This window comes from Geotrypetes seraphini, chromosome 6 (assembly GCF_902459505.1).
Source record: "Geotrypetes seraphini chromosome 6, aGeoSer1.1, whole genome shotgun sequence".
NCBI lineage: Eukaryota > Metazoa > Chordata > Amphibia > Gymnophiona > Dermophiidae > Geotrypetes > Geotrypetes seraphini.
In genome coordinates this window covers 231,735,766-231,762,384 of record NC_047089.1, presented here as the reverse complement: position 1 = coordinate 231,762,384, position 26,619 = coordinate 231,735,766, and the positions used below count along the sequence as shown (strand labels likewise).

The 26,619-nt window shown below is 47.2% G+C and overlaps 1 protein-coding gene across 1 annotated transcript in view; it reads left to right on the top strand.

The window, feature by feature from the left end:
- RUNX1 (RUNX family transcription factor 1) overlaps positions 1 to 26,619 on the top strand; it is a 146,792-nt gene that overhangs the window by 17,035 nt on the left and 103,138 nt on the right. The window contains exon 2 of the mRNA XM_033950349.1: positions 8,774 to 8,930. Coding sequence (XP_033806240.1) covers positions 8,774 to 8,930 — 157 coding nt within the window. The remainder of the gene's footprint in view (positions 1 to 8,773; positions 8,931 to 26,619) is intronic.

Below are 26,619 nucleotides of genomic sequence, written 5' to 3'. Positions count from 1 at the left end.
TCCCTGACCTAAATGAGTGCGCCTAGAGTAAGCGCCTTCTGGCGCATCAGTCCACATAAGAACATAAGACTAGCTTTACTGGGTCAGACCAAAGGTCCATCAAGCCCAATAGCCCGTTCTCACGGTGGCCAATCCAGGTCCCTGGTACCTGGCCAGAACTCAAAGAGTAGCAACATTCCATACAGAATCTCAAAGAATAGCAAGATTCCGGAATCCCAGAGAGTAACAAGATTCTAGAATCCCAAGGAGTAGCAACATTCCACACAGAATCTCAAAGAATAGCAAGATTCCGGAATCCCAGAGAGTAACAAGATTCTAGAATCCCAAGGAGTAACAACATTCCACACAGAATCTCAAAGAATAGCAAGATTCCGGAATCCCAGAGAGTAACAAGATTCTAGAATCCCAAGGAGTAGCAACATTCCACACAGAATCTCAAAGACTAGCAAGATTCCGGAATCCCAGAGAGTAACAAGATTCTAGAATCCCAAGGAGTAGCAACATTCCACACAGAATCTCAAAGACTAGCAAGATTCCGGAATCCCAGAGAGTAACAAGATTCTAGAATCCCAAGGAGTAGCAACATTCCACACAGAATCTCAAAGAATAGCAAGATTCCGGAATCCCAGAGAGTAACAAGATTCTAGAATCCCAAGGAGTAGCAACATTCCACACAGAATCTCAAAGACTAGCAAGATTCCGGAATCCCAGAGAGTAACAAGATTCTAGAATCCCAAGGAGTAGCAACATTCCACACAGAATCTCAAAGAATAGCAAGATTCCGGAATCCCAGAGAGTAACAAGATTCTAGAATCCCAAGGAGTAGCAACATTCCATGCTACCAGTCCAGGACAAGCAGTGGCTTCCCCGTGTCTTTCTCAATAACAGACTATGGACTTTTCCTCCAGGAACTTGTCCAACCCTTTCTTAAAACCTGCTACGCTATCCGCTCTTACCATACGCCCAAACTCTGCCCCGGATCCACCCCCTAACCACGCCTACTTTCTTGGACACTGACCTCGAAGTTAGGCACCTACCTCTGGATTCTCTAACCAGCGCCCATGTCGGCAGCCACTTTAAAAGCAGCTGATCATGTTAATCATACAACAGCGCTGGTTAGAGAATTGTGCTCAGCCATTTGTGGCTTCCCCTGCCACGAAGAGTTAAGCTACGGTTTTGTAAATGGGAGGGGGGGCGGTAAAGAATAACAGGCAAATTAAACTTTTATCGCTGGGTTTTACTAAACCGCAGAAGAGCTTCTTACCACGGGCCGGCAAAATAAATGCTCTGACGCTTGTAGGAATTGAATGAGCGTTGAAGCGTTTACCTCACCACCCCAGACCCCCCTTACTATACCACTGACACCTGATTACGGGACAAAAGCGTGCGAGACAATCAAGCGCCGACAATACCGAGCAGACAACCGCGCGCAGAACATCAGCGCGCCGGACTTAAACTTAATTTTAAAGTGCTCCAAGGGGGGGTGTAGGGGAATCCCCCCATTTAAGTTAGTACTGTTGCCGCTGTCATTGGGGGGGGTGTGGGGGGAAACCCCCCACATTACAGAGGAAATTGATGTTTTTCCCTAAATTAAGGGAAAAACGCCTCTTCCCTCTATAATGGGGGGTTCCCCCCAACACCCCCACCCAACTGCAGCGCAAACAGTACTAACTGAACTGCGGGGGTTCCCTCCCCAAACCCCCACCCTCGGAGCACTTTAAAATTAAGTTTAAGTCCGGCGCGCCGATGTCCTGCGCGTGATTGTCTGCGGTATTGTCGGCGTTCGATTGTCCTGCGTGTTTTTGACTATGAACCCTGACACCTACATATATAAATGACCTATCAAGTATAGATGGTGTAGAAGTGTTCTCTATAGAATGATAGTGTATATGTTGGCGGTGGGCTTTTACAGTGATGGAGTCTGGGCTGAGACAAAAGTACATACACGGACTATAAAATACTATATGTGCAAACCTGACTTAGCAAAGATTGTCACAGACATTTACACTAGAGAATGACACGGGGGGCAAATTTTTTCCCGTGCTCGCAAGTTCTTTTCCTGCCCCTGCCCCATTCCTGCAAGCTGTGTCCTCATCTGCACAAGCCTCAAATGCTTTAAAATCATAAGTGTTTGAGGTTTGTGCGGTTAAGGCAGAGTTACAGGAATGGGACAGGGACAAAACTCGTGGGGACGGGTCAGGGAAATTGAGTTCCTGTGGGGATGGAGACAAATTTGTTCCCGTGCCATTCTCTGAACTGCGCCACTCTAGAAATCAAAATGAGCCAAGTAAAGGACAATCGAGCCATTGTGACATCACTGATGAGGTTGGCTCTTAGGCATTGGTGGAATGAGGCATTGTGATGTCACAATACTAGCTCTGGTTACCAGAGACTGAAACTATTTATTTATTCAACTCATTTTCTCGTCCTGTCCTGGATAGTTCTTTTCCTGTTCCTGCCCCATTCCTGCAAGCTCTGTCCTTTAAAATCATAAGTGTTTGAGTCTTGTGTGGTTAAGGCAGAGCTTACAGGAATGGGATGGGGAAATTGAGTTCCTGCGGAGATGGGGACAAATTTGTCCCCGTGTCATTCTCTACACTGCACCACTCTAGAAATTAAAATGTAGTCAAAGTGAGCCAAGTAAAGGCCAATCAAGCCATTGTGACATCACTGAGGAGGTTGGCTCTTAGGCATTGGTGGAATGAGGCATTATGATGTCACAATACCAGCTCTGGAGGCTGAAACTCTTCACACTGTTTATGTATTCAATTTTCTATGCTGATCTCTCAAGTAGAGAATGACACGGGGGCAAATTTTTTCCCATCCCCACGAGAACTCATTTTCCTGCCCCATTCCTGCAAGCTCTGTCCTCATCTGCGCAAGACTCAAACACTTAAAAATCATTAGTTTGAGGCAGAGCTTACAGGAATAATAATAATAACTTTATTCTTATATACCGCCAACAATCTTGCGACTTCTAGGCGGTTTACAATGAGGAGAAACTGTACAGACAGCGAATTACAGAGTAAAACAGTGAACATCTGATATTAACAACATTAATAATAACAACAGTTTATATACTGCCGGACTGGGAAGTTCCGTGTTATTTACAATGAGTTAGAAAAGTTTCATAAATTGATTGGAACATTCATAGTTTAGAGATTAGAGGTTAACAGTTTACAAGATCAGATATGGGGTGGAATTACGAAGGGGGCTATTGTCCTTATTCGTTACCTATGTAATTCGAGAACAGGTATGTTTTTAGGTGTTTAAGGTATGTTCACGTCACTGAGCACAATTAATTAAATTGTTTCATGCATTTATTTTGCTTATTTAAATTCTCTTCTGTTATTTATGTGAGTGTATGTCCCATGCCTATGATCAGAACATAGCCGTTAGGCACGAGAGACACACTCGCATAACTGCTGCACAACAGCTGCATCCATATTGGGCATTTAAACAAAAAAAAGCACTTTAATAAACTGCTTGAAGCTCTGGCGATCAGGAGCTAACTGGGCTCGCGCAGAAGAGCTGTGCCTACTGCTTAGCTCTTCTATGCAGGCACTAGGAACAGTTCCTTCCCATTTTACCAGGCTACCCAGCACCAATAGTGTGCATTAAATTTGAATGCTATCTGTGCTGAGACAAAATTGCTCCAAACCTGGTATTTTTTTTTACTGGGATGCTGGAGCTTTGTGCATCTTGTCTTAAGATTTACCTTAAGCATTCCTAGTTCTTGCCTTTCTACCCTAATACTCAAGCCTCACAGTCCCTACAAAGAAATGGGACAGGGACAGCGACAAAACTGACGGGGACAGGGTGGGGAAATTGAGTTCCTGTGGGGAACGTGGAAAAATTTGTCCCGCTGTCATTCTCTAATTTATACCAGCTTGCTTTAACTAGTTGACCCCTTGTAAACCTACTCTTATACTATGGATAGAAAATAAAGCCTTCTTAGTACATGCCCAGGAAGCTGCTAGTTTGCCTTCTGTGCCATGAACTTATCAGTGATTTTAAAGAGAGACTAAATTAAATAATTGTGCTTCTCTGGTTTACTAATCATGCGTGAGTTTGTGAGAATGAAAGGGGCTGTGTTAGGGTTTGTGTAATGGGAACTGAAGAGATTCTTAGTGAAATAATTGGACTGGTTTATCCTGCTTGGCAAAGCATAGCTTCCAATGTCTGGGATATTTTTTTTTAAATGTTCAAAAGGGTAAGTCTGGTGATTATATCAGTGTTGCGCACTTTTGCGCTGAGTTTCAGGGTTCAGTTCCCAGTTCAGGGCTTCTGTTTCCCGGGCCATTCGGGGTCAGCAGAGAGAGAAGCCTAGATGTCATGCCAGAGTGGCACCCGTTAGCCAGCCTTACATTCATGATCCATGGCTGCTGAATAACTGATCTAAGTGAGGTGGGGTGGGCGGGGGGGGGGGAGAAAAACTCAGGGTGGGTATAAATGAGACATTTGTGGTACCATTCTCCAATAAAGGTGAGTTGCAGAGGACAAAACATAAACCCAGATATATTCCCACCCAGTTAATAACCCACTGGTTTGGAGTGGGTTCAGTGTCATGCTTACACAAAGTGCAGCATCTTCCAATTTTTCTGCTCCAAAAGGAAGCAAATAAGATGTGCAGACCATTTTTCAGACCATTAGACGCACCGGACATAAGACGCATCCACCTGTAGAGGAGGAAAAACCAAGAAAAAAAAATTTGGTTCAGAACCTTTTTCTTCTTGGTTTTTCCTCCTCTACACGTAGGTGTGTCTGGTGCTGGGAAGCCCGAAGCTGCCAACAGCTGCCTAAAGCCCGCAGCCTCCCCCGGGTACCTTTTTGTAGTGGTGGTGGTCCAGTGCGGACTCCTGGACGGCTGCCTGTGTCTTAGAAGAGCGACGCACAACGCAGGAGCGCAACCTATGCGCTTCCTGCCTGGTTCCGCGCTGCTCTGTGATTGGCTGCAGTCAGTGACTGCAGCCAATCGCAGAGCGACACGACCAAGCAGGAAGCACAAAGGTCGTGCTCTTGCGTTGTGTGTCGCTCTTCTAAGACACAGGCAGCCGTCCAGGAGACCGTGCTGGACCACTGCCACTAAAAAAAGGTACTGGGGGGGGGGGGGTGTGCGCAGTGTATTCGGTCCATAAGACGCACCCCCTTTTCCATTCCCTTTTTGGGGGTGGAAAAAGTGCGTCTTGTGGTCTGAAAAATCAAGATGTTAAGCGAAAGCAGGGAACAGGTTTCCTCCTGCCCGATGAGAGCAGGCAGCGGAGGGTGGGGATGGGTGGGTCTGGGCAGGCCCGGGGGGGGCAGGTCTAGGGGGTCCGGATTTTACCAAAGTAAAATCTGGTACCCCTACCCAGAGTTCACTGTAGAGAGGCAGGAAATGACATCACCTTCTACTGCATTTCAGCATGTTGTAGTTGAGGCTCCTGACTAGGGCTACCAGACATCCGGATTTCCTCGGACATGCCCTCCTTTTGAGGACATGTCCCGGGGTCCGGATGGCTTTTCAAAACCCGGCACTTTGTCCTGGTTTTGAAAAGTCTCCTCAAATTGCGTCGGGCGGGGAGGAAGCCCGCGCTTGCCACACGTGACATCATCGCTTGGCATCTGCGCATGCGCACACTTCCTCCCCGCCCGACAAGAGCACGCAGCGGGGAGCAAGGCTAGGGCGGGACTGGGGGCAGGATTAGGGCATTATAGGGAGAGGCTGGGCGGGCCTGGGGGGTGTGCCTAGGGCAACCCTACTCCTGACCAAAGAGTTATGCCAGGCAATTAAAATGAGGGAAAGGGGATGAGCGAAAGCGCGAATGTTGGGCTTAGCCGAGAGGCCTGTTCTGATTGAGCCTGAAGCCCAGAGGAGTAGACAAGAAAATGGGGGCACCTCGCAGACAAAGGGTGAAGCAAATGGGCATTTGGTTGAGCAGCTGATTTTGGGCTTTTCCCTGATTGTGAGCATTCCAGAGTGTGAAAGTGCGCTGTGCCCAGGCCAGGCTCGACTCTGGAGGCGATGATTCTCCCTGAGCCGGTGGAGCGGCAGGAAAACACTGCCTTGTGTTGATATTAGCAAGTCCCTACCTGTTGGTTTAGTCTGCTTGGTTTGTGCTTGTGTTTCCAGGCGTACTGCGATTTCAAAAATGCTTTTCCCTGTCATCCTTCTCGCACTGTTCACCAATGTTTGTTTTTCTTTTTTTTTTTTTTCTGCTTCTTTTTTAAAAATAAATCTCAAGTATCCCTCGCACAGGTTCCTTTCTGTTGGCGCTCAACGCGAGGGGTGCACACTGCGTACTGCCGGGTTTACGTTGCACCTTTTTTTTTGTTTCCTAAGATAATTGGAAACGATTGTTTGACAGGTCTGTGAAGGAATAGTCTCCGATAATTACAGGGAAAGGTGCAGCATGTTCCTTTTTTAGCAGGGGATTTAGTTTTTTTGTTTGTTTGTTCAACTCTTAAATTTCTCTTCCTTCCAAACATATTGCAGTCTACTGCTTTTCTAAACATAAACCTTTTCTGATGGTTACATTTTCAGGTCTTGAAAACTAGTCTAAGTTGGCATGACTCCAAAACAGTTCTCACCTGCGGGTATTAACTTAAATTATCATTTTCTGGATGGGTCACATTGGTCCCTTGTGATAATCAGCTGCCAGCTCGTCTCACCCTTTTCTACGATCTGTACCTTTTCTGCAGAGTTCTTCTCCGGCTTCAGTCAGCCTTTCTGTATTTGGTGGAGGATCCAGATTGAACCAAGGAGTGGTGAAACTTTCTTGGACCCATTAAGTGAATGTCCAGCTTATTGTCCTGCGGCAGGGGTGTCAAAATCCCTCCTCGAGGGCCGCAATCCAGTCGGGTTGTCAGCATTTCCCTAATGAATGTGCATGAGATCTATTTGCATGCACTGCTTTCATGGTATTCTAATAGATCTCATGCATATTCATTGGGGAAATCCTGAAAACCCGACTGGATTGCGGTCCTTGAGGAGGGACTTTGACACCCCTGTCCTACGGGAAGATGACTTATTAGTTTTCCATGTCGGTGTGAAGGTACCCCTGCCTAATAACGGCTGGGTGTAGTGGCCTCTCCGCGCCAAATTTTCAGGTCATGGCAAAAGGTGCCAGAAGTATTTTTTAAATCCACATATATGCGCACGTATCCAAGAAGGAATCTGCGTTAAGGCCTCCTTTTGTCAAGCTGCCGTAGAACGTTCTAGCACAGGCCAACAAAGTAGATGCACCGACGCTCAAAGGAATTGAATGAGAGTCGGACCATTTACCGCGCTAAAACGCTCTACCACAGCTTGGTAAAAGAGGGCCTAAGTTTGCATGGAGCTTCTCATTGCCAATGTACGCTGGCTTTTATAAAGCCGCAGGTCCACGAGGCAAATGCTTCAACGCTCATAGAACTCCTATGCGCTTCGGAGTATTTACCTCGTCAGCCCGCGGTAGAAAGCTCTACCTTAGCTTTGTAAAAGGAACCCATAATTATGCACTCGCATTGGTGATCTATCAAGTCATGACGTAGGTCTCCTTAGGTCTTCAGGGTCAGCCGATCTATTTATAGGAATAAGCGTTCCTTCTTTTTATTAGAATTTTCATATTTATACGCAAACCTCCCTCTTTTACAAAGCCGCACTAGCGGCTGCTACTCAGCAAAAGCCCCAAAGCCCTTTAAATCCCTACGGGCTTCGGGGCTATTACCGCAGCAGCAGCTGCTCGCGCAGCTTTGTGAAAGGAGATGAAAATAGACAAGGTAACCCCAAAATAGGAGTGCGCGGGACATTGGCGTGCCGACAATCCCCCGCAGGATTTCTGCGTGCCACCTAAAAACTGTTCCTGTTACAGCTGTGAGTGGGGGGTCTTGGGGGGGCCAGTAAACTGAAAAGTGTTCACGCTCACGTTGGGAGGGGGAGAGAATCCCCCATTACACTATAAACTGCCATTTTCCTTCGGTTTTCGGGTAATCTGCAGTTTTTAGTGTAGTGGGGGGAGTTCACACTCCCCCCCCCCCACGTGAGCGTGAACACTTGCCAGTTTAGTGGGGGGGTTCCCCCCCCCCCCACACACACACACCCCTCTGAGCACTAACAGTAACAGTTTTTAAGCGGCATGAAGAAGTCCTACGCGGGATTGTCGGCGCGGCAATTTCCTGCACGGTTTTGACGCGTCGCCAAAAATAGATACATTTCAATTCCACAAATCACAAGAAACAAAAATGAAGTCCAAATCTCAGAAGAGAAAGGGAGAGAAAACATAATTTCTCGTAAATTATTTCTACATTTAAACTCTATTTTAACATCCACCCATCCCAAGAACTGTGTATTCCTTAGCATGTAGTCGGTTCATTAGTGTGTGTAAAATCAGTGTAACACATGTCAACCTGTAAATTAACATATGCAAAGTCGATTTGTGCATATTAAAAAATTTTCGTACGTGAATGTGTGAATTCGACCAATAAAAAGTCGAAACAATTTTGGACAAAAGTCCAAACATCCAAAAATTAACCAAAATCATCTTTCTTTATATATCCCCTGTTTACATCCCTAATATTTTGACTTATTGACGTGTTCACATGTTTGACGATTCATAAAATATCTCCGGGCTTTGAGAGAGTTGTCAAGAACCAGAGAAACGGGGTCTCGAGCTGTTAGCTGCAGTACGACTGGGCACTTGGCAGGGTGTAGAGGGCAGAGTAAAAGTGGCATTACTTGCACACAGAGGTGGCTTGGTGGACACAAAACAGTAGAGATTCCTAACTTGACGTTGTTTCTGTTCCTGGTCATTAGGTGGTGGCCCTGGGAGATGTCCCCGATGGTACATTAGTCACGGTGATGGCTGGAAACGATGAAAACTATTCAGCGGAACTCCGTAACGCCACAGCTGCCATGAAGAACCAGGTGGCCAAGTTCAATGACTTGCGATTCGTGGGTAGAAGTGGCCGAGGTACTTTTTTTTTTCCTTTTTTTGACATCACAGAAATGAAAGAGCTCAGTTGGGCTCAACACAATAAGCATTCCCCCCCCCCCACAGGAAAACCCCAATTAGGTTGAGCCCTGTATGATTCTAGCTGAAAATAAAGCTGCCTGGAAAAAGGGCTTGAACATAAGGCAGTTCGTTACAAACCAGTCAGGTGAATGGTAAAATCCAGATCGCTGCTACACATGCAGAAGGCAGCGACTTAGAATCCCCAACATTTTAAGATCAAATATGTATAGCGCAATTATTCTTATGTGCCACAGAAAAAGACGCTCGAGTCGAATCAGGGAGTGGATCGGCTGGTATCAACGGATATAGATTTAACGTGTTTTTTTTGGAAGATAGTCAAGATCTAATCCAGACTCGGTCCACCCTTGTGATAACTTGCATGAGTGAGATGGGATAAGATGTTAGTAATGAAAACGTACTTTTTAAAAATTAGAATAGCAAAAATTATGTGGAGATTTGGTGAGGATTTTTCCTGATGTCTCTAGAGCCACCCAGTTAAGAAAGAAAGAATTTCTGAAGTTGAAGTCTAGAGTGGTGGCTCTAGAGGCATCATTTTTTCTAAAATAAATTCCCTGTAAGTGTCTTGTTAAGTTACAAGATACTGAATTTTTGTTTTGGGATCCAATTCAATTGCAGCAATTTATAATTTCTAGAGAGGCAACATAAAGAGTGCTGACTTATTGAGGAGTAAATATTGTTAAAACCCTTTTTTTGTAAATGGACAAGTGGTCCATTTGTTGGACTATTTTAGTCCCTTTGATCATTTCCTTTTATATTTTTCTTCAGTAGAAGATGGCTTTCCCAATAATGTGGGCTTGAAAGGAATTTATGTTACAGTAATGATATAACTGAGAACGGTCTGTATATGACATAAGAACATAATCATTAGAGAATGACATGGTGACAAAATTCATCACCGTTCCCGTCCCCGCGGATAACCGCGGGAAATAATCCCATGTTATTTTTTAGTGTCTATTTCAACCTCGGTCCTTCTACACCAGCATTCTTCAAAGCAAAGCTTGCGGGTCAGTGGTTGTGGCCATTCATACTCTGATTCTTCCCTCTCTCCTTAAAGAATGACATGAAGATGGTTTCCCGCGGTTATCCGCGGGGACAGGAACGGTGATGAATTTTGTCACCGTGTCATTCTCTAATAAGCATTGCCTCTGCCGAGTCAGACCATAGGTCCATCACGCCCAGCAGTTCGCTCCCGCGGCGGCCCCCCAGGTCAAGGACCTGTAGTGATCTATTACTCAAGGGCGTTTTGTATTGTATAGTAACCCTCTAATTATACCCCTGGATCCCCTTTCCCTTCAGGAATTCGTCCAATCCCTTTTTGAAACCCAAAATCGTACTCTGCTCAACCACCTCCTCTGGAAGCGCATTCCAGGCGTCCACCACCCTCTGGGTGAAGAAGAACTTCCTAGCATTTCTTCTAAATCTATCTCCCCTCAATTTTTTTGAGTGCCCTCTAGTTTTTGTTGCCCCCGCCAGTCTGAAGAATCTGTCTCTCTCTACCTTCACCACACCCTTCATGATCTTATAAGTTTCTATCATATCCCCTCTTAAGTCTCCGCTTTTCCAGGGAAAAGAGCCCCAGCTTCTCCAGCCTCTCAGCATACGAGAGGTTTTCCATGCCCTTTATCATTTTTGTTGCTTTTCTCTGGACCCTCTCGAGTATCGCCATATCTTTCTTTAGGTACGGCGACCAGTACTGGACGCAGTATTCCAGATGGGGTCGCACCATTGCCCTGTACAGCGGGAGGATAACTTCCTTGGTTCTGGTAGTGATACCTTTTTTGATAATGCCCAACATGCCCTTTTCTTATTTCTATGTGAAATTGTAATGATGAAAATGTATAAATTAAAAAAAAATAGATATATAGATATACGTATAGCGCTTCAGCTAGGGCTACCAGACGTCCGGATTTCTTTTTAGAGGACAAGTTCAGACGGCTTTTCAAAACCCGGTGAGATTGGGGCCGGGGCTGGAGTGCATCTGCGCATGCACAGATGCACTCCAGCCCCGGCCCGAAGAGATAAGGTTTGTGTGGGGTGGGGTTTGGGGGCGGGGCAGACCCAGGGGTGGAACAGGGCGGGGCCATGCATCCTCTCTTTACCAGATGGAAAATCTGGTAACCCTAGCTTCAGTTCAAGGCAAGTGATAAGAGGAGATGGGAAGGGCAGATTCCATGTGCAGCATTTATATCAGGTCCATGAAATGTAAATTCTTTTTCCTGTTCCCCCTAAGCTGAGTGGGAGGCATCTAACTGCATTGCTGCCAGTCAAGGTGATACTTCCCTATTGTGCTAAGGACAATCGGATTCTCTGGATCCCTGCAGAACTTACCTGTCCCTCATTGAAACTATGGTAGTAAAATAGCACTCCCTAGTGGCAGAACTGTAGGTAGAGGACTCTTGCTCAGCTTACAGGGAACAGGGGCCACACATAGTCTTCCCCTCATAGTAGGGTTGCCAGATTTCCTCTTTGAAATAAAGAGGAGACTTGGCCCCGCCCCTTTCCCACATGACTCCTCCCTGTTCCTCCCCCGGCCACACCCCTCCTATTAGTTTTAAAAGTATTTCCCTGTAACTTTATTGAGTGTCCCCTAGTCTTTGGTTTATGCCATTTTCTGGACGTCTTTATTTTTTTTTAAAGTGAGCCCAGTAGTGTTTGTTTTTTTCCAAACAGTAAGTGCTAGTTACGATATTGCACCTACAGTGGAAAAAAAAAAAAAAAAGAATTCTAAAAACCCCACAGCAAAACCAACATTTTTCTAAACGATTTGAGAAACTAAAACAAACAAAAATATTTTGCCTGTGAACCCCTAGTAATTTTATGGCACATTATAAGCAGAAAAATTACTTTAGAAAAGTCCTCATTGGTCCAGATGTCCTTTAATAGTCAAACCACCTTGTGCGAACAGCCTGACGTGCAAACCCTTCTGTGAGTCGGGAGCCAGAAGGAACAATGCTCTTGATGACGGATGTGCCTCAGTGTTAGAACTCTTTCAACAACAATCAGACTCCCCACCACTGTGTGGCCCGCAGGCCGCGGATCTGCCACCCTCGCAACCTGTTTGCTTTCATTTCTATCTCTGTGCCTTGCAGAACCTGTTTTGGTTCAGCCCCTGCACCCTGCCATCAGCGGTATCTAGAAATGTCTGAAATCATAGGAAAGGGGAGGGTAGGGGATGCTTTAGGTCTTGATTCTCTGTTGTCTTCCGACATGTCCGCTTTCCAGTGATTCCAAATAGCCTTAATTCTTGGCTATCTCAGTCTCAGACCGCCTACCTATACTCATGGACTCTTGCAGTGGCTTAGCAACGGTGAGTGGCGCACCTTCCCCTCCCCCCCTCCCCACTGCTCGCGCACGCCCCATACCTCTTTAATCTTCCCCCACATAAGCAGCATTGCGAACTTTCTACCTGCGTCATGTCAGCTCACTTCTAGGCGCAGAACCTGGAAGAGACGTCAGAGAGAGCCAACAGCGAAGCGGGCAGCAAGTTCATGATACTGCCCGTGCCATGAAAATTAAAGAGGCTTGAGGGATGGGAAGAGGCACAAGCATGCAGCAGGGGGGGGCAGAGAGGAGGATGGGTTCCAGCACACCCCCAACATGGCGGTGCTCAGGGCAGACTGCTCCCCCCTCTTCCTATGCCACTGTTCTCCTGGATTCTTCCCATTAATTCCCTCATCCTTTCCCTTATCTGGCTAAGTGGTGTGGCACCCTTCGGTGAATAAAAGAATGTGCCTTCTTTTGCTCACCTACATGCCATAGTACCATAGAGTTACCGTGTTTCCCTGAAAATAAGACCTAGTAATAAGACCTAGACACTGTCATATTTTCAGGATTGGTCTTATTTTTTTCATGTACAATGGTCATGTCTCCCTTCCTCTCCTCCACCCCAATTCGTCCCCTTTCCTTTCTCTCCCCCACATGTGCTGCATCTTTCCTCCCCTCTCACCCATCCCCTTGTGCCTTCCCTCTGCAGCATCTTTCTGTCCCTCCTGTGCAGCAGTACCCTTGCACTGTGCACAGCATCTTTCTGTCCTCCCTCCCTCCCATCCCTCATGCAGCAGTACCCTTGCACTGTGCACAGCATCTTTCTGTCCTCCCTCCCTCCCATCCCTCGTGCAGCAGAACCCTTACTAGTTGGAGAGGTTGCAATGTTATATCATAACACTGTGAATGTAACCCATTCTGAGTTCTCTGGGGCGGACAGGATATAAAAATAAATTAATAAAATTACTAAAAATAATTTTTATATTTTGGGTGTCTCATACCCTAGGTATGCCACTGGATGCAGCAGGTCTAACCACTAGGCCACCTCCTCTACACCACTTTTTTGGTAGGCTCACAATCTAAGGTGTGTTTTTTTTTTTGTACCTGTGCAATGGAGGGTTAGGTAGGATTACCAGACATCTGGAAAAACCCGGACATGTCCTCTTTTTAGAGGACTGTTCAAATGCCCAGAAGGATTTCCAAAACCTGACAGTTTGTCCGGGTTTTGGAAGTCCCTGACCTCAGGGCCGCGTCTGGAGGGTGTCTGCGTATGCGTGGACATTGACGCAATGAAGTCATACACAAGCACGCATGAACATGAAATCACCACGTCATAAGAATAGCCTTACTGGGTCAGACCAAAGGTCCATCAAGCCCAGTAGCCCGTTCTCACGGTGGCCAATCCAGGTCCCTAGTACCTGGCCAAAATCCAAGGAGTAGCAGAATCCTAAAGAATAGCAAGATTCCGGAATCCCAAAGAGTAACAAAAGATTCCGGAACCCCAAAGAGCCGCAACATTCCATGCTACCGATCCAGGGCAAGCAGTGGCTTCCCCCATGTCTTTTCTCAATAATAGCCTATGGACTTTCCCTCCACATGCGCAGACGCCCTCCAAACACAGTCCCGATCTTGGGGAGGTTCATGCGGGGTGGGGGATGGAGCTGGAGGCAGAATGAGGCGGGTTAAGTGTCTTGCTCAGGGTCATAAGGAGCTGCAGTGGGAATCGCACCCCTGTTCCCCCCCTGGATCTCGGCTCACCATATTATTAGGCTGCTATGCCTCTGTCCAAGGCTCTGTGGCAAGATCAAGGGTTTGGAGAATGCTTTCAGTGGCTGCAGAGGAAGAAACGGCTGGCAGAGAACCTTGAGAAGGAGCACTGTTCCTTAGGAGGGGAAGTTATCAATGAGAACCAGTGTTAAGGTGGGTTGTTTTTCTTCAAGTCATGCTATTTGGGCACGTATTCTCATTTTTATAATGCACAAAAATAGCACAACTTGTTGATAACTTCCTCTCTTAGTCTTGTGGCCAACTTTGACCACCAGTGGTCAGGGGACAGTGAGAAAGTGGGAGGTACTTTTTCTGCTGGAAAGAAGAAAAAAAAAATATGTGCCGGGAAGCTCTGGGTTTCCTGCGAACTGTTGATTTTTTTTTTTTTTTTTTCGACACGTCTCCCTTTAGCTGTTCGTATGACTCAGAGTTTGCATAAAGGAGCCGTTTGCTGGGGATCGGCTACTGTTTCAGTAGCTCCAGGGTCTAAGGCCGGAGCAGGCCTGTGGGGAGTCACAGAGCTTCCTTTCATGAGCTGCTGGAAGCTGAATCTCGGGGACCTCACTGTTTATTTCTACATGACTAAGGTGCTGCTGTGTACCTGGGTGACGCTGAGCTGTTTTCTTAAGGTGTTGGCTGACTGAACTTCCTTGCATCGTTCGTGAGGCTCTGCCCCTGTGTTGGCACAGGCCACGAAAAATGCAGTGCCCTTGTTACAAGGAATTGTTTCTTTTGATGCCCCAGGTTAGAAAAACAAATTGAGGCCGTGTGTTTGCTCTGTATATTGCAATATTTGTATTTTCAATTATGGCTATTGAGGCTTAAAGATAACCCAGCAGCAGAGGAGACATCAGATAAGCACATCTGACCCAACCAGTTGCTCATTTCTGCAACGCTCTAAGGGTATCTTCCCATTGTTAGTCGTACAAAACTGAGCGCCTACAGGAGACTATAAAGGCTGACCAGTTTTGGCACCGAATCAGTAAATTGGTCTTGTTACGGCTTCAAATGAAGCCGAAACTTTGTGCTGTCTCCATAGCACTTCCCTTCCCCCACCCAAACAGAGATATTCTCCACAACCTCTCCACCCTCCTGGACCTATTTGCCCTGTGAGGGGTTACCATATTTTACTTTAGTAAAATCCAGACCCCCCTAAACCTCCCCCCCAGGCCCGCCCAGTTTCATCCATCCCCACCCCATTATGCCCCAGTCCCCCCACCCCCACTACCTACTCTTATCGGGTAGGAGGGCGTCTGTGCATGTGCGGATGCGACGCAATGACACCAAGCACATGCGCGGATGCCCTCCTGCCCGACGCGATATCAAGGAAGTTTGTCAAAACCCGGAAAAAGTGCTGGGTTTTGAAAAGCCGTCCGGACCCCTGGACATGTCCTCAGAAATCCGGACATCTGGTAACCCTAGCTTTGTTTTTAAGTGTTTTTAGAGACACTTATTAAACTACAGCCTGGTCCATCCGATCTTCGGTTCCACAATCTTTTATTGTTTAGCCGTTTCATTTTCTTTGTGGAAACTTTTGGTTCTATTTGCGTTTTGTTGGAATGTTGCAGGCTAACATTTAACACTGACGGAGGGCCTTACCCTTAGGACCCCTCTCCAAAATACAACCCCAAATTCACTCTCCCTGGCACGATGATCAAGAGGCCTAAACAATGGCATAGTGAGGGAGGTTGGTGGCATGGAATCGCCGTGCTGTGCGTCGCCCACTCTCTCCCACTCTTCCCCACTGCTTGGGTGCCCCTCCAACTCTTCCCCATCACTTGAGCACCCCCTCCCCCCCAGCATACCTCTCAAAATGTTGAGCAGCATTTTCCACCTTCTGCTCGCACCAGTGTTAGCTCCCTTCTGACGTCACGTCCTGGTTCCGCGACCAGGAAGTGATGTCAAAAAGGAGTCCACGCCGGCACGAGCAGTAGAGAATGACACGGTGACGGTTTACCCGCGGCCACCGCATTTAAGCCGCGGGTCACCGCCGAAAACGGGGAAGAAAACTAGCAGTCGCTGCGGTGACGGGGACAAGGCCATTCACCGACCGCGGAAACGGTGAACAGGTTTGTCCCCGCGGGCCAATGTACCCCCTTCTAGGAACCGCTATTTACCGTATTTTCACGCATGGTATACAAAAGTTTTAAAACATAGTTCCCACCCCGCCCGACGCCCGATTCACCCCCCCCAGCAGGACCGCTCGCACCCCCACCCCGAACGACCGCTCGCACGCGCTCCCACCCGCACCCGCGATCGGAGCAAGAGGGAGCCCAAGCCCTCTTGCCCGGCCGACTCCCCGACGTCCGATACATCCCCCCCCCGGCAGGACCACTCGCACCCCCACCCCGAAGGACCGCCGACTTCCCGACAATATCGGGCCAGAAGGGAGCCCAAACCCTCCTGGCCACGGCGACCCCCCAACCCCACCCCGCACTACATTACGGGCAGGAGGGATCCCAGGCCCTCCTGCCCTCGACGCAACCCCCCCTCCCCCCAACGACCGCCCCCCCCCAAGAACCTCCGACCGCACCCCCAGCCGACCCGCGATCCCCCTGGCGACCCCCACGACCCCCCCACCCCCCTTCCCCGTACCTTTGGTAGTTGGCCGGACAGACGGGAGCCAAACCCGCCTGTCCGGCAGGCAGCCAACGAAGGAATAAGGCCGGATTGGCCCATCCATCCTAAAGCTCCGCCTACTGGTGGGGCCTAAGGCGCGTGGGCCAATCAGAATAGGCCCTGGAGCCTTAGGTCCCACCTGGGGGCGCGGCCTGAGGCACATGGGCCCAACCCGACCATGTGCCTCAGGCCGCGCCCCCAGGTGGGACCTAAGGCTCCAGGGCCTATTCTGATTGGCCCACGCGCCTTAGGCCCCACCAGTAGGCGGAGCTTTAGGATGGATGGGCCAATCCGGCCTCATTCCTTCGTTGTCTGCCTGCCGGACAGGCGGGTTTGGCTCCCGTCTGTCCGGCCAACTACCAAAGGTACGGGGAAGGGGGGTGGGGGGGTCGTGGGGGTCGCCAGGGGGATCGCGGGTCGGCTGGGGGGGCGGTCGGAGGTTCTTGGGGGGGCGGTCGTTGGGGGGAGGGGGGTTTGCGTCGAGGGCAGGAGGGCCTGGGATCCCTCCTGCCCGTAATGTAGTGCGGGGTGGGGTTAGGGGGTCGCCGTGGCCAGGAGGATTTGGGCTCCCTCCTGGCCCGATATTGTTGGGGAGTCGGCTGTCCTTCGGGGGGAGGGATGTATCGGGGGGGGGGCATCAGGCTTTCAGGATGGGGACAGACCTTCAAGGGGGGACAGTGCAGGGAAGTCAGGGAATTTATATTAATTAATTTTTTCTCTGCGTGTTTTGTTTTTGTATAGTTATTAACTAATATTTAACTAAGTTTTAAAGTTTTAAAGAATGTTTCCTTTATACGTAAGTAAAGAAAAGTGAATGGGATTGCAGTGGCGGTGAATGGGGTGGCAGTGGCGGTGACGGGGCGGTGAAGAGGATGGTGAGACGGGGACGGGGCGGTGACGGGGATGGTGAGACGGGGACGGGGCGGTGACGGGGATGGTGAGACGGGGACGGGGCGGTGACGGGGACCAATTTTTTCACCGTGTCATTCTCTAACGAGCAGCAAGTAGAAGATGCCGCTCAAGCCAGCGAGCATTTAAAGAGGTCTATAGGGGTATAGCGAGGAGGAGAGGCGCTGGTGCCGGTGCCTCCCACAAAGATGGAACCTGGAACTTCCCCTCCCTCCCCCACCGCGCTTCCCCCCCTTACTAGCCACTGGGCCTAAATCACCCGCTTCCATGTCTGACACAAGTAGCATGAACCCTCAAATTGGCCAACTATGCCTTATTTCTCCCAAATCACCCGCAAACCTCTGTGTTGTAGTTTGGGCTTCACTGTCCTCATCACTCATGGTGGCCACATGCAAAGAGCAAAGAAAATGAGAGATCAACCAGCTGCTTTTTTTAACCAATGTCCCTGTTAAGCAGGGTGTATATGTGTGTGTGTTTTTTTGGGGGGGAGGTTTCTCCCCCTCCCGAGGACTTCTCATCCGTGCAGAGTTTCACCTATGATTGTTTTTAGGGTTCGTAGTCATTCGCGCGTGAGACTTCAGCGCGCTGATATTGCAACGCAGACAATTCGGCGCAAGACCCCAGCGCGCCGCCTAAAAAGTTACTTTTAAAGAGCTCCGATGGGAGGTGTCGGAGGGGGGGGGCCTCCCCAGTTTACTTCATACTCTTCGCGCTGCCGTGTTGTAGGGTTGGAACCCTCCATTATAGAGTAAACTCAACTTTTTTCCGATTTTTTTTTTTTAAAGGAAAAAGTTATTTTCTCTATAATGGGGAGGTTGTACCCCCCACGCCCCCCTCAACGGCAGCGCAAAGACTATGAAGTAAAGTGGGGGGTTCCCCCCACACCCCCCGTCGGAGCTCTTTAAAAGTAACTTTTTTGGCGGCGCGCTGGGGTCTTGCGCTAAATTGTCTGCGCTGCAATGTTGGCACGCTGAAGTCTCGCGCGCTTTTGTCCCATCACCGTTTTTAGTTTATGATCCATGAGTTTATGCATCGGGACCTTTAGGGACCCCTGAAGAAGAGAGTTTTGTTGAAAGACGGACATGTTCTGGGTTCTAGATATTTCTTCATGAGGATTATTGGATTGTATTTTTAAATAAAAGCCTGCATCTTGAACATGATCCTCTCCACAGTGTTTTTGTTCATGTCGGACTTCCATTTCTCTGGAAGACTTAGGGTCAACCTTTTGTTTGTGCGTGGGTGGGTGTGTTCGCACACAACATTCATCTCACTCATGCTCGGGTCAGGACCTGGCTGCCATTTAGGTCTAATTCCTGGTTGCCTGCAGCCAGACAGCTGGGCCCGAGTCCTCCGACCTGCCTTCTGCAGTGGGAATGTGGTGGAGCTGAGTTTGCTTTCCTTCCGTGCTTTCAACTTCTTGGCACCTGCTTGTGGTCTGTCATCTGAGTCCCCCCACACCTACAGAGTCACTGGAGATGGTGGGGGGGAAGGGAAGAGGACATGTTGCTTAATTGGGATCCCAGTGCCTCCAGCTTCTAGGAGAGGAAAGAAGGAATTGTGGTGGCTTTGTATGAGGAGGGAGGGGGAAAATACAGTCAAATAGATACTGAGGAGGTGGGAATGGGAGGAGGCAGAAATGGAAAAATGGGGGTTGGTGAAGGTAAAGTCTAAAACTCAGAGGGATGAGAAAGGTAGAAAAACAGAAATAAGGCATGATGTGACCATGAAGGAATAGTACAGAAGGAGAAGGTGGAGGACACAGGACGCCAAGAAAAGAAATTGAAGATGGGAAGGGAGTGGAGAGGGAGGTGAGAGAGCCAAAAGATGTGAGAAAGGACTACAGAGAAATGAGAAGAATTTGAACAAGGGACAACACAGCTTTGATCACTGCTGATGGCAGAGCTAGAGAAGAAAGAGCACATGAAAGGGAATAGGGATAAAAACAGGACACCGTTGGGACCCCCTCTCCTACTTACTTAGACTGTGAGCCCGGAACAGATAGGGGCAATTCTTAGAGTACCTGACAGAAAAAAAAAATTGTACACCGCCCTGAATTTCTCCAGCATAGGTCGGTATAAGGTTACCAGATTTTCTCTGTTACAAAAACAGAGGACACGTGACCCCGCCCATCTGTCCTAGCCCCACCCCTCCCTGTTCTGCCCCAAGCTCCACTCTATTCTGGCCCAAGCCCCGCCCCCCACACAAACTTCGTCTCTTCTTCCCCCAAGCTCAGGGCCCCCATCTGGAGGGTCCCCGAGCATGCGCGAAGGCTCTCCAGATGCAGCCCCGAGCTCGGGGTCTTCCAAAACCCAGACAAACTTCCAGGTTTTGGAAATCCCCCCTGGGCACTCGGACAATCCTCTAAAAAGAGGCCAGTCATCTGGTAACCCTAGGTCGGTACTGTATATCAAATGCAAATAAATTTTTATTTATTCAATTTTCTATACCGTTCTCCCAGGGGAGCTCAGAACGGTTTACATGCATTTATTCGGGTACTCGAGCAGTTTTCCCTCTCTGTCCTGGCAGGCTCACAATCTATCTCACGTACTTACTAAGCGTTTTTAGTGCGCACTAAACCCACGCTAAGTGGCTAGAACTAACGCCAGCTCAATGCTGGTGTTAAGGTCTAGCGCATGTGGCAATGTAGTGCACGCTATTCCACGCGTTAAAGCCCTAACGCGGCTCAGTAAAATGTAATGTAATGTCATTTATTTCTTATATACCGCTAAACTCCGTTAAGGTTCTAAGCGGTTTACAGAAAATATACATTAAAATTATAAGTAAGAAAGGTACTTAGAAATTCCCTTACTGTCCCGAAGGCTCACAATCTAACTAAAGTACCTGGAGAGTAATAAAGAAGTGAAAAATAGAGATAGAGGAAAAAATAAGAAAATAAACATTCTAACAAGACTGCATTGATCTAAGTACTTTGGAAGGTAGAAGAGAGGAGAGAAAGGAATAGATGCAGGAGGGAGGAACCATTGAACAATAGAATTCTGGAGAAATTTAAATGATAGAAATAGAACAAAACAAGTGGCATAAAGCATACTTATAAATATGAGTGTGCAATAGAAGTGCACACTCATCTCATCCCATCTCATCCCTCTGCATCTCTTCTTATCTCCCCTCTTTTTTCAACCTTTCAAAGTCCTTTAGATCATTGTAGTCTTATTAGAATGTTTATTTTCTTATTTTTCTCATCTATTCTCTATTTTCTTTCTTTATTACTCTTCTAATTGTCATTTTTCCTGGTACTTTAGTTAGATTGTGAGCCTTCGGGACAGTAAGGGAATTTCTAAGTACCTATTTTACTTATAATTTTAATGCACCCTATTGTCTATTTTTCTGTAAACCGCTTAGAATCCTAACGGAGTTTAGCGGTATATAAGAAATAAATTACATTACATTACATCCCATATATTTATTTATTTATTTATTTTAAAAAGTTTTTAGCCCGCTTACACCTAAGCAGTTCACATGAATACATACATAACAACAAAAAGAGACATAAAACAGTGCAGATTCATAAAAGTTCTTCAAACAAAATTATTTTAGAAAAAGCCTCTACAAATAAAGTTGTCTTTTCAAGACCACCTTAAATTTTTGTAAACCAGATAACAACCGAAGAGGTCCTGACAAATTGTTCCATAACAATACTCTTGCCACTGAGATAATGGAAGCCCTAATTTTCTCATAATGTACAAGTCGTCAGCTCCTCACTAACTAACTGTAACATCTCTCCAAAAGGCTTGAACATTCCTCCTTCCCTGATAAGTTTGGGGCAATCATTGGCGGTGACAGGTAGGAGGAGTCTTGCCAGAGGGGGGTTATATTGGCGGTTTGTGTGTATCTGCTGTTTCTTTATAGACTCTTAAACTACTTGGATTTTTTGCAAATTTTGTATTTTTTTTTTATATTTAAGACAGCCAAAGGCCCAAAAAGACACCTGAGGAAAGCATTTTTATTTTGCCAAAACACGGCCCGTGTTGGGTCGTTTGTGGCTATAATGTAATGTAATGTAATTTATTTCTTATATACCGCTACATCCGTTAGGTTCTAAGCGGTTTACAGAAAATCTACATTAAGATTATAAATAAGAAAGGTACTTAAAAAATACATGTCCTTACTGGATTGTTATAAAGTGGAGGGGTTTTTGGATGCTTATTAAACTACAAATTAGCCTGCAACATTCAGCGCCCGTGACAAATTGAGTGTAAAAATTCATGTCTTAACTGGTACAGGCAGAGTGGCATTTGGAGAAACACATACCTTATTGGAATGGCCTTACAGAAATGACTAGAACTGAACCTTCAATCAATTTGTGGCACTCAATTGTTATATAGCATTCAATACCTATAATATAACAAAGTTAGATCCGGATCTCAGAATCTAGCTCACTGGAATGCTATATTGATCCTCAGATGCACCACTCCACGTTCAAACCTTATCACAACGTTAAGCTTTATGTGCAAAATCTTCCCTGGATCAGTCTCATCTATATGTTTAGCTATACATCTATCACTTTTTTAATTTTATAACATTTTCCATTTCACAAGTGTTAAATAATTTAGAGAATCATTGTAAGGTGAACTTATCTTTTAGTTTGTGGTCATTGTAGGGACTTCTTTTGCCGACATGTTTCGCGATGAAACACTTTCTCAAGGCTGGGTCCCTAACTTTATCAACGCCATCCGTATTGACCACTGGATTTTACCCGATAAAGAGTGGTGCATCTGAGGATCAATATAGCGTTCCAGTGAGCTAGATTCTGAAATCCGGATCTAACTCAGTTATATTATAGAACTGAACCTTGCCACATCATCTTCCGAAGAAAATGAAAGCCCATCTGTTCGACACTTAATCTCCTTTACCCTCTCCTCTTTTCCTCCCCTTTCCTTCCCACCTCCACTCCTCCCTCTTTTCTCTCCCCTCCCCTTCCTCTCCCTCCTACCTATTCACCTCCCCTCCCCTTCCTCTCCCCTCTTGCCCTCTTTAAAGTCACCTTGAGCCTGTCTAGGTATGAATGACGCACAAATAGAAGATTAGATTAGATTGTTTCCTGCATGTCCGTAAAGCCTAGTTTACGTATGATAATGCTGTATTTACTTGGTATGTGCATGCTAATTGTAAACATATAGGTGATTAACTACATCAGGGCCTTTTTAACATGCAGACGAAGACCTGTTTCGCGTGTGGCATGTTGGTCTGTAACGTATAGATGCCATATCTTACAGTTCATTTACTGGTTAGACCAGGGGTAGGCAATTCTGGTCCTCGAGAGCCGGAGCCAGGTCAGGTTTTCAGGATATCCACAGACTCCCACGGGTGGGACATGGTCATACCGGGTTACAACTTGCTTCGCCGGGACAGAGAGGGTAGGATGGGAGGGGGTGTAGCACTATATACTAAAGATGACATTAAGGTTACGAGAATCTCAGATGTCCAGTATACTGGGGAATCCCTTTGGGTTAATTTGGCCAGAGGGAAGGACAAATGCTTGTATCTTGGCGTAATTTACAGACCCCCAAGACAACAGGATGACCTGGATATGGAAATAATCGAAGATATAGAAAATATCACCTTGCGTGGGGACACAGTATTGCTAGGTGACTTCAACATGCCTGATGTGGATTGGGTTACACTTACCTCTGCTTCCGGCAGCAGCAGGAGGCTATTAAACTCTATGAAAGGAGCAAGCCTCAGGCAACTGGTGTTGGAACCGACAAGGGATCAGGCAATACTGGACCTGATACTTACCAATGGAGAAAGTGTCACAGAGGTCTCGGTGGGCGACACATTGGCCTCCAGTGACCACAACATGGTATGGTTTAATATCAGGAAAGGTTTCACTAAATCTACTACACTAACCAAAGTCCTCAAATTCAAGGAAACAAATTTCAAAGAAATGGGAGACTTCGTTCACCAGGCGCTACAAAGCCAAGAAGAAACCGATAACGTGGAAGACATGTGGTCGACTTTGAAAGCAACCATACAAGAAGCAACAAACCGCTATGTAAAATCAGTAAGTAAACGGCGAAGGAACAATAAGCCACAGTGGTTTACTGCGGAGATCTCAGACCTGATCAAGGAGAAGAAAAAAGCATTCATCTCTTACAAACAATCGGGGAAGCAGGACTCTAGAGCAGACTACCTGGCCAAATCAAAAGCAGTCAAAACAGCAGTCAGGGAGGCTAAATTCCTCATGGAGGAGTCTCTAGCAAAGAACATCCAGAAGGGAGATAAATCCTTCTTCAGGTATATCGGTGATAGAAGAAAAAACTCAGGCGGGATTGTACGTCTTAGGAAACCAGACGGAGACTATGTGGAAAAGGATTCGGAAAAAGCCCAACTATTAAATGAATACTTCTGCTCAGTCTTCACCCGAGAAGCGCCAGGGCTCGGCCCTCAGCTACAGACAAGGGTTGGCTCAGTTGACCCGTTTAGTAACTTTGAGTTTACGCCCAGCAGTGTCTACGGTGAGCTGTCAAGGCTCAAGGTTAACAAAGCAATGGGGCCGGACAACTTGCACCCCAGGGTGCTTAGGGAGCTGAGTGATGTCTTGGCGGAGCCACTGTCCGCGCTCTTCAACCTCTCCCTTAGTACAGGCAGCGTCCCGTTGGACTGGAGGACGGCTAACGTCATTCCACTCCACAAGAAAGGCTCCAAGATGGAGACAGCAAACTACAGACCAGTGAGTCTAACATCGATAGTGAGCAAACTAATGGAAACTCTAATCAAACACCAATTAGATAAGATCCTGGATGAGGAGAATCTAAGGGATCCCCGACAACATGGATTTACTAAGGGGAGATCCTGCCAATCCAACCTGATCAGCTTCTTTGACTGGGTGACGGGGAAGCTGGATATTGGGGAGTCCCTGGACATCGTGTACCTGGACTTTAGCAAAGCATTCGATAGCGTACCGCACCGCAGGTTACTGAGCAAGATGAGTTCTATAGGATTAGGTAACACATTGACGAAATGGGTTGGGAGCTGGCTTGGAGGTAGGCTCCAAAGGGTGGTGGTGAATGGCACCCCCTCCGAAATGACGGAGGTGATTAGTGGAGTACCACAGGGCTCAGTCTTGGGCCCAATCCTATTCAACATCTTTATAAGAGACTTGGCAGAAGGGCTACGAGGTAAAATAACATTATTCGCCGATGACGCCAAACTGAGTAATGTAGTGGGCAAATGCACAACAGACGAAGATTCAGTGCCCGACAACATGATGCACGACCTACTCCTACTGGAGCGATGGTCTAGGACATGGCAACTCAACTTCAATGCCAAAAAATGCAAAGTTATGCACCTGGGCAGCCAGAATCCATGCAAGTCTTATACCCTTAATGGCGAGATCCTAGCAAAAACGGTAGCAGAACGAGACTTGGGGGTAATCGTCAGTGAGGACATGAAGTCTGCCAATCAAGTGGAGCAGGCTTCGTCCAAGGCAAGTCAAATCATGGGCTGCATACGAAGGGGTTTCGTCAGTCGTAAGGCGGACGTCATTATGCCATTGTATAGATCCATGGTGAGGCCCCACCTGGAATACTGTGTGCAATTCTGGAGGCCGCATTATCGCAAAGATGTGCTGAGACTGGAGTCGGTGCAAAGAATGGCCACCCGGATGGTCTCGGGACTCAAGGATCTACCATACGAAAAACGGCTTGACAAATTACAGCTATACTCGCTCGAGGAGCGCAGAGAGAGGGGGGACATGATCGAGACGTTCAAGTATCTTACGGGCCGCATTGAGGCGGAGGAAGATATCTTCTTTTTCAAGGGTCCCACGACAACAAGAGGGCATCCGTTGAAAATCAGGGGCGGGAAACTACGAGGTGATACCAGGAAATTCTTTTTCACTGAAAGAGTGGTTGATCGCTGGAATAGTCTGCCACTACAGGTGATTGAGGCCAGCAGCGTGCCTGATTTTAAGGCAAAATGGGATCGGCACATGGGATCTATTCACAGGGCAAAGGTAGGGGAGGGACATTAAGGTGGGCAGACTGGATGGGCCGTGGGCCCTTATCTGCCGTCTATTTCTATGTTTCTATGTTTCTATGTTTCTAATAAATATGCATGAGATAGATTTGCATCTCAAGGAGGCCATGCATGCAGATCCATCTCATACATATTCATTGTGGATATCCTGAAAACCTGACCTGGCTCCAGCTCTCGAGGACCAGAATTGCCTACCCCTGGGTTGGACCCTATGAGCTTGTTCCACATCCTGTGTTTAGTTTAGCTTTCATCATTCGGGCTTTATTGCATCCCTGAAAGCCTACATTAGTGATTCCAGCTTCTAAAAACTGTTATTACTTCGTCTTTCCGGACCTGGTATGCACCACCGGGATATGCAGAAAGTGTGACTACAGAATAAACAACTGAGCTGTTACCTCGGGGGATGAGGCTTTAAATTTGGGCTATACCCAGAGTGTGAAAACAGCACAGACAGCTAGAGAGCGATCTCCACGGTTGGAAACAGTAGTGCCCTACTATGCCAAGAGCGACAAACAGCTGAAGTAAGGCTGGATTTTATTTTGATACCCGTCAGCAGGACCAGAGAGAAGGGGGAGGGGGATTGGAGAAGGGCACAGCGGCATCATTTTGAAGCAGCACTGTTGTATAACGGGGAGAGGAGGCATGTTCCTCTTACTTATTTGTTCATTTTCTGTCCAACAAGCTCTGAACGGCTTACATAATATACAGACAACCGTTTATAATTTGCTAGACCAGTGTTCTTCAACCACCGGTCCATGGACCAGTGCCGGTCCACAGAAATTTCCTGCCGGTCCACAGGGCCGGCATGTGCATCAGGCCCAAAACCGTGTTCTTCAACTGCCGGTCCGCGGTGCAATCGATGCGTTGTTAATAAGATTATATTGTGTGTATGTATGAAAAATGAATGGAAAAAATAGTGTTACAATTAGGACTATGGGGGCAGGGTCTGGGGTGGAGATTGGGTAGAGATGGGCAGTGCCTGGCTCACGACTTAGCCCAGTGTTCTTCAACTGCCGGTCTGCGGTGCGATCGATGCGTTGTTAATAAGATTATATTGTGTGTATATATG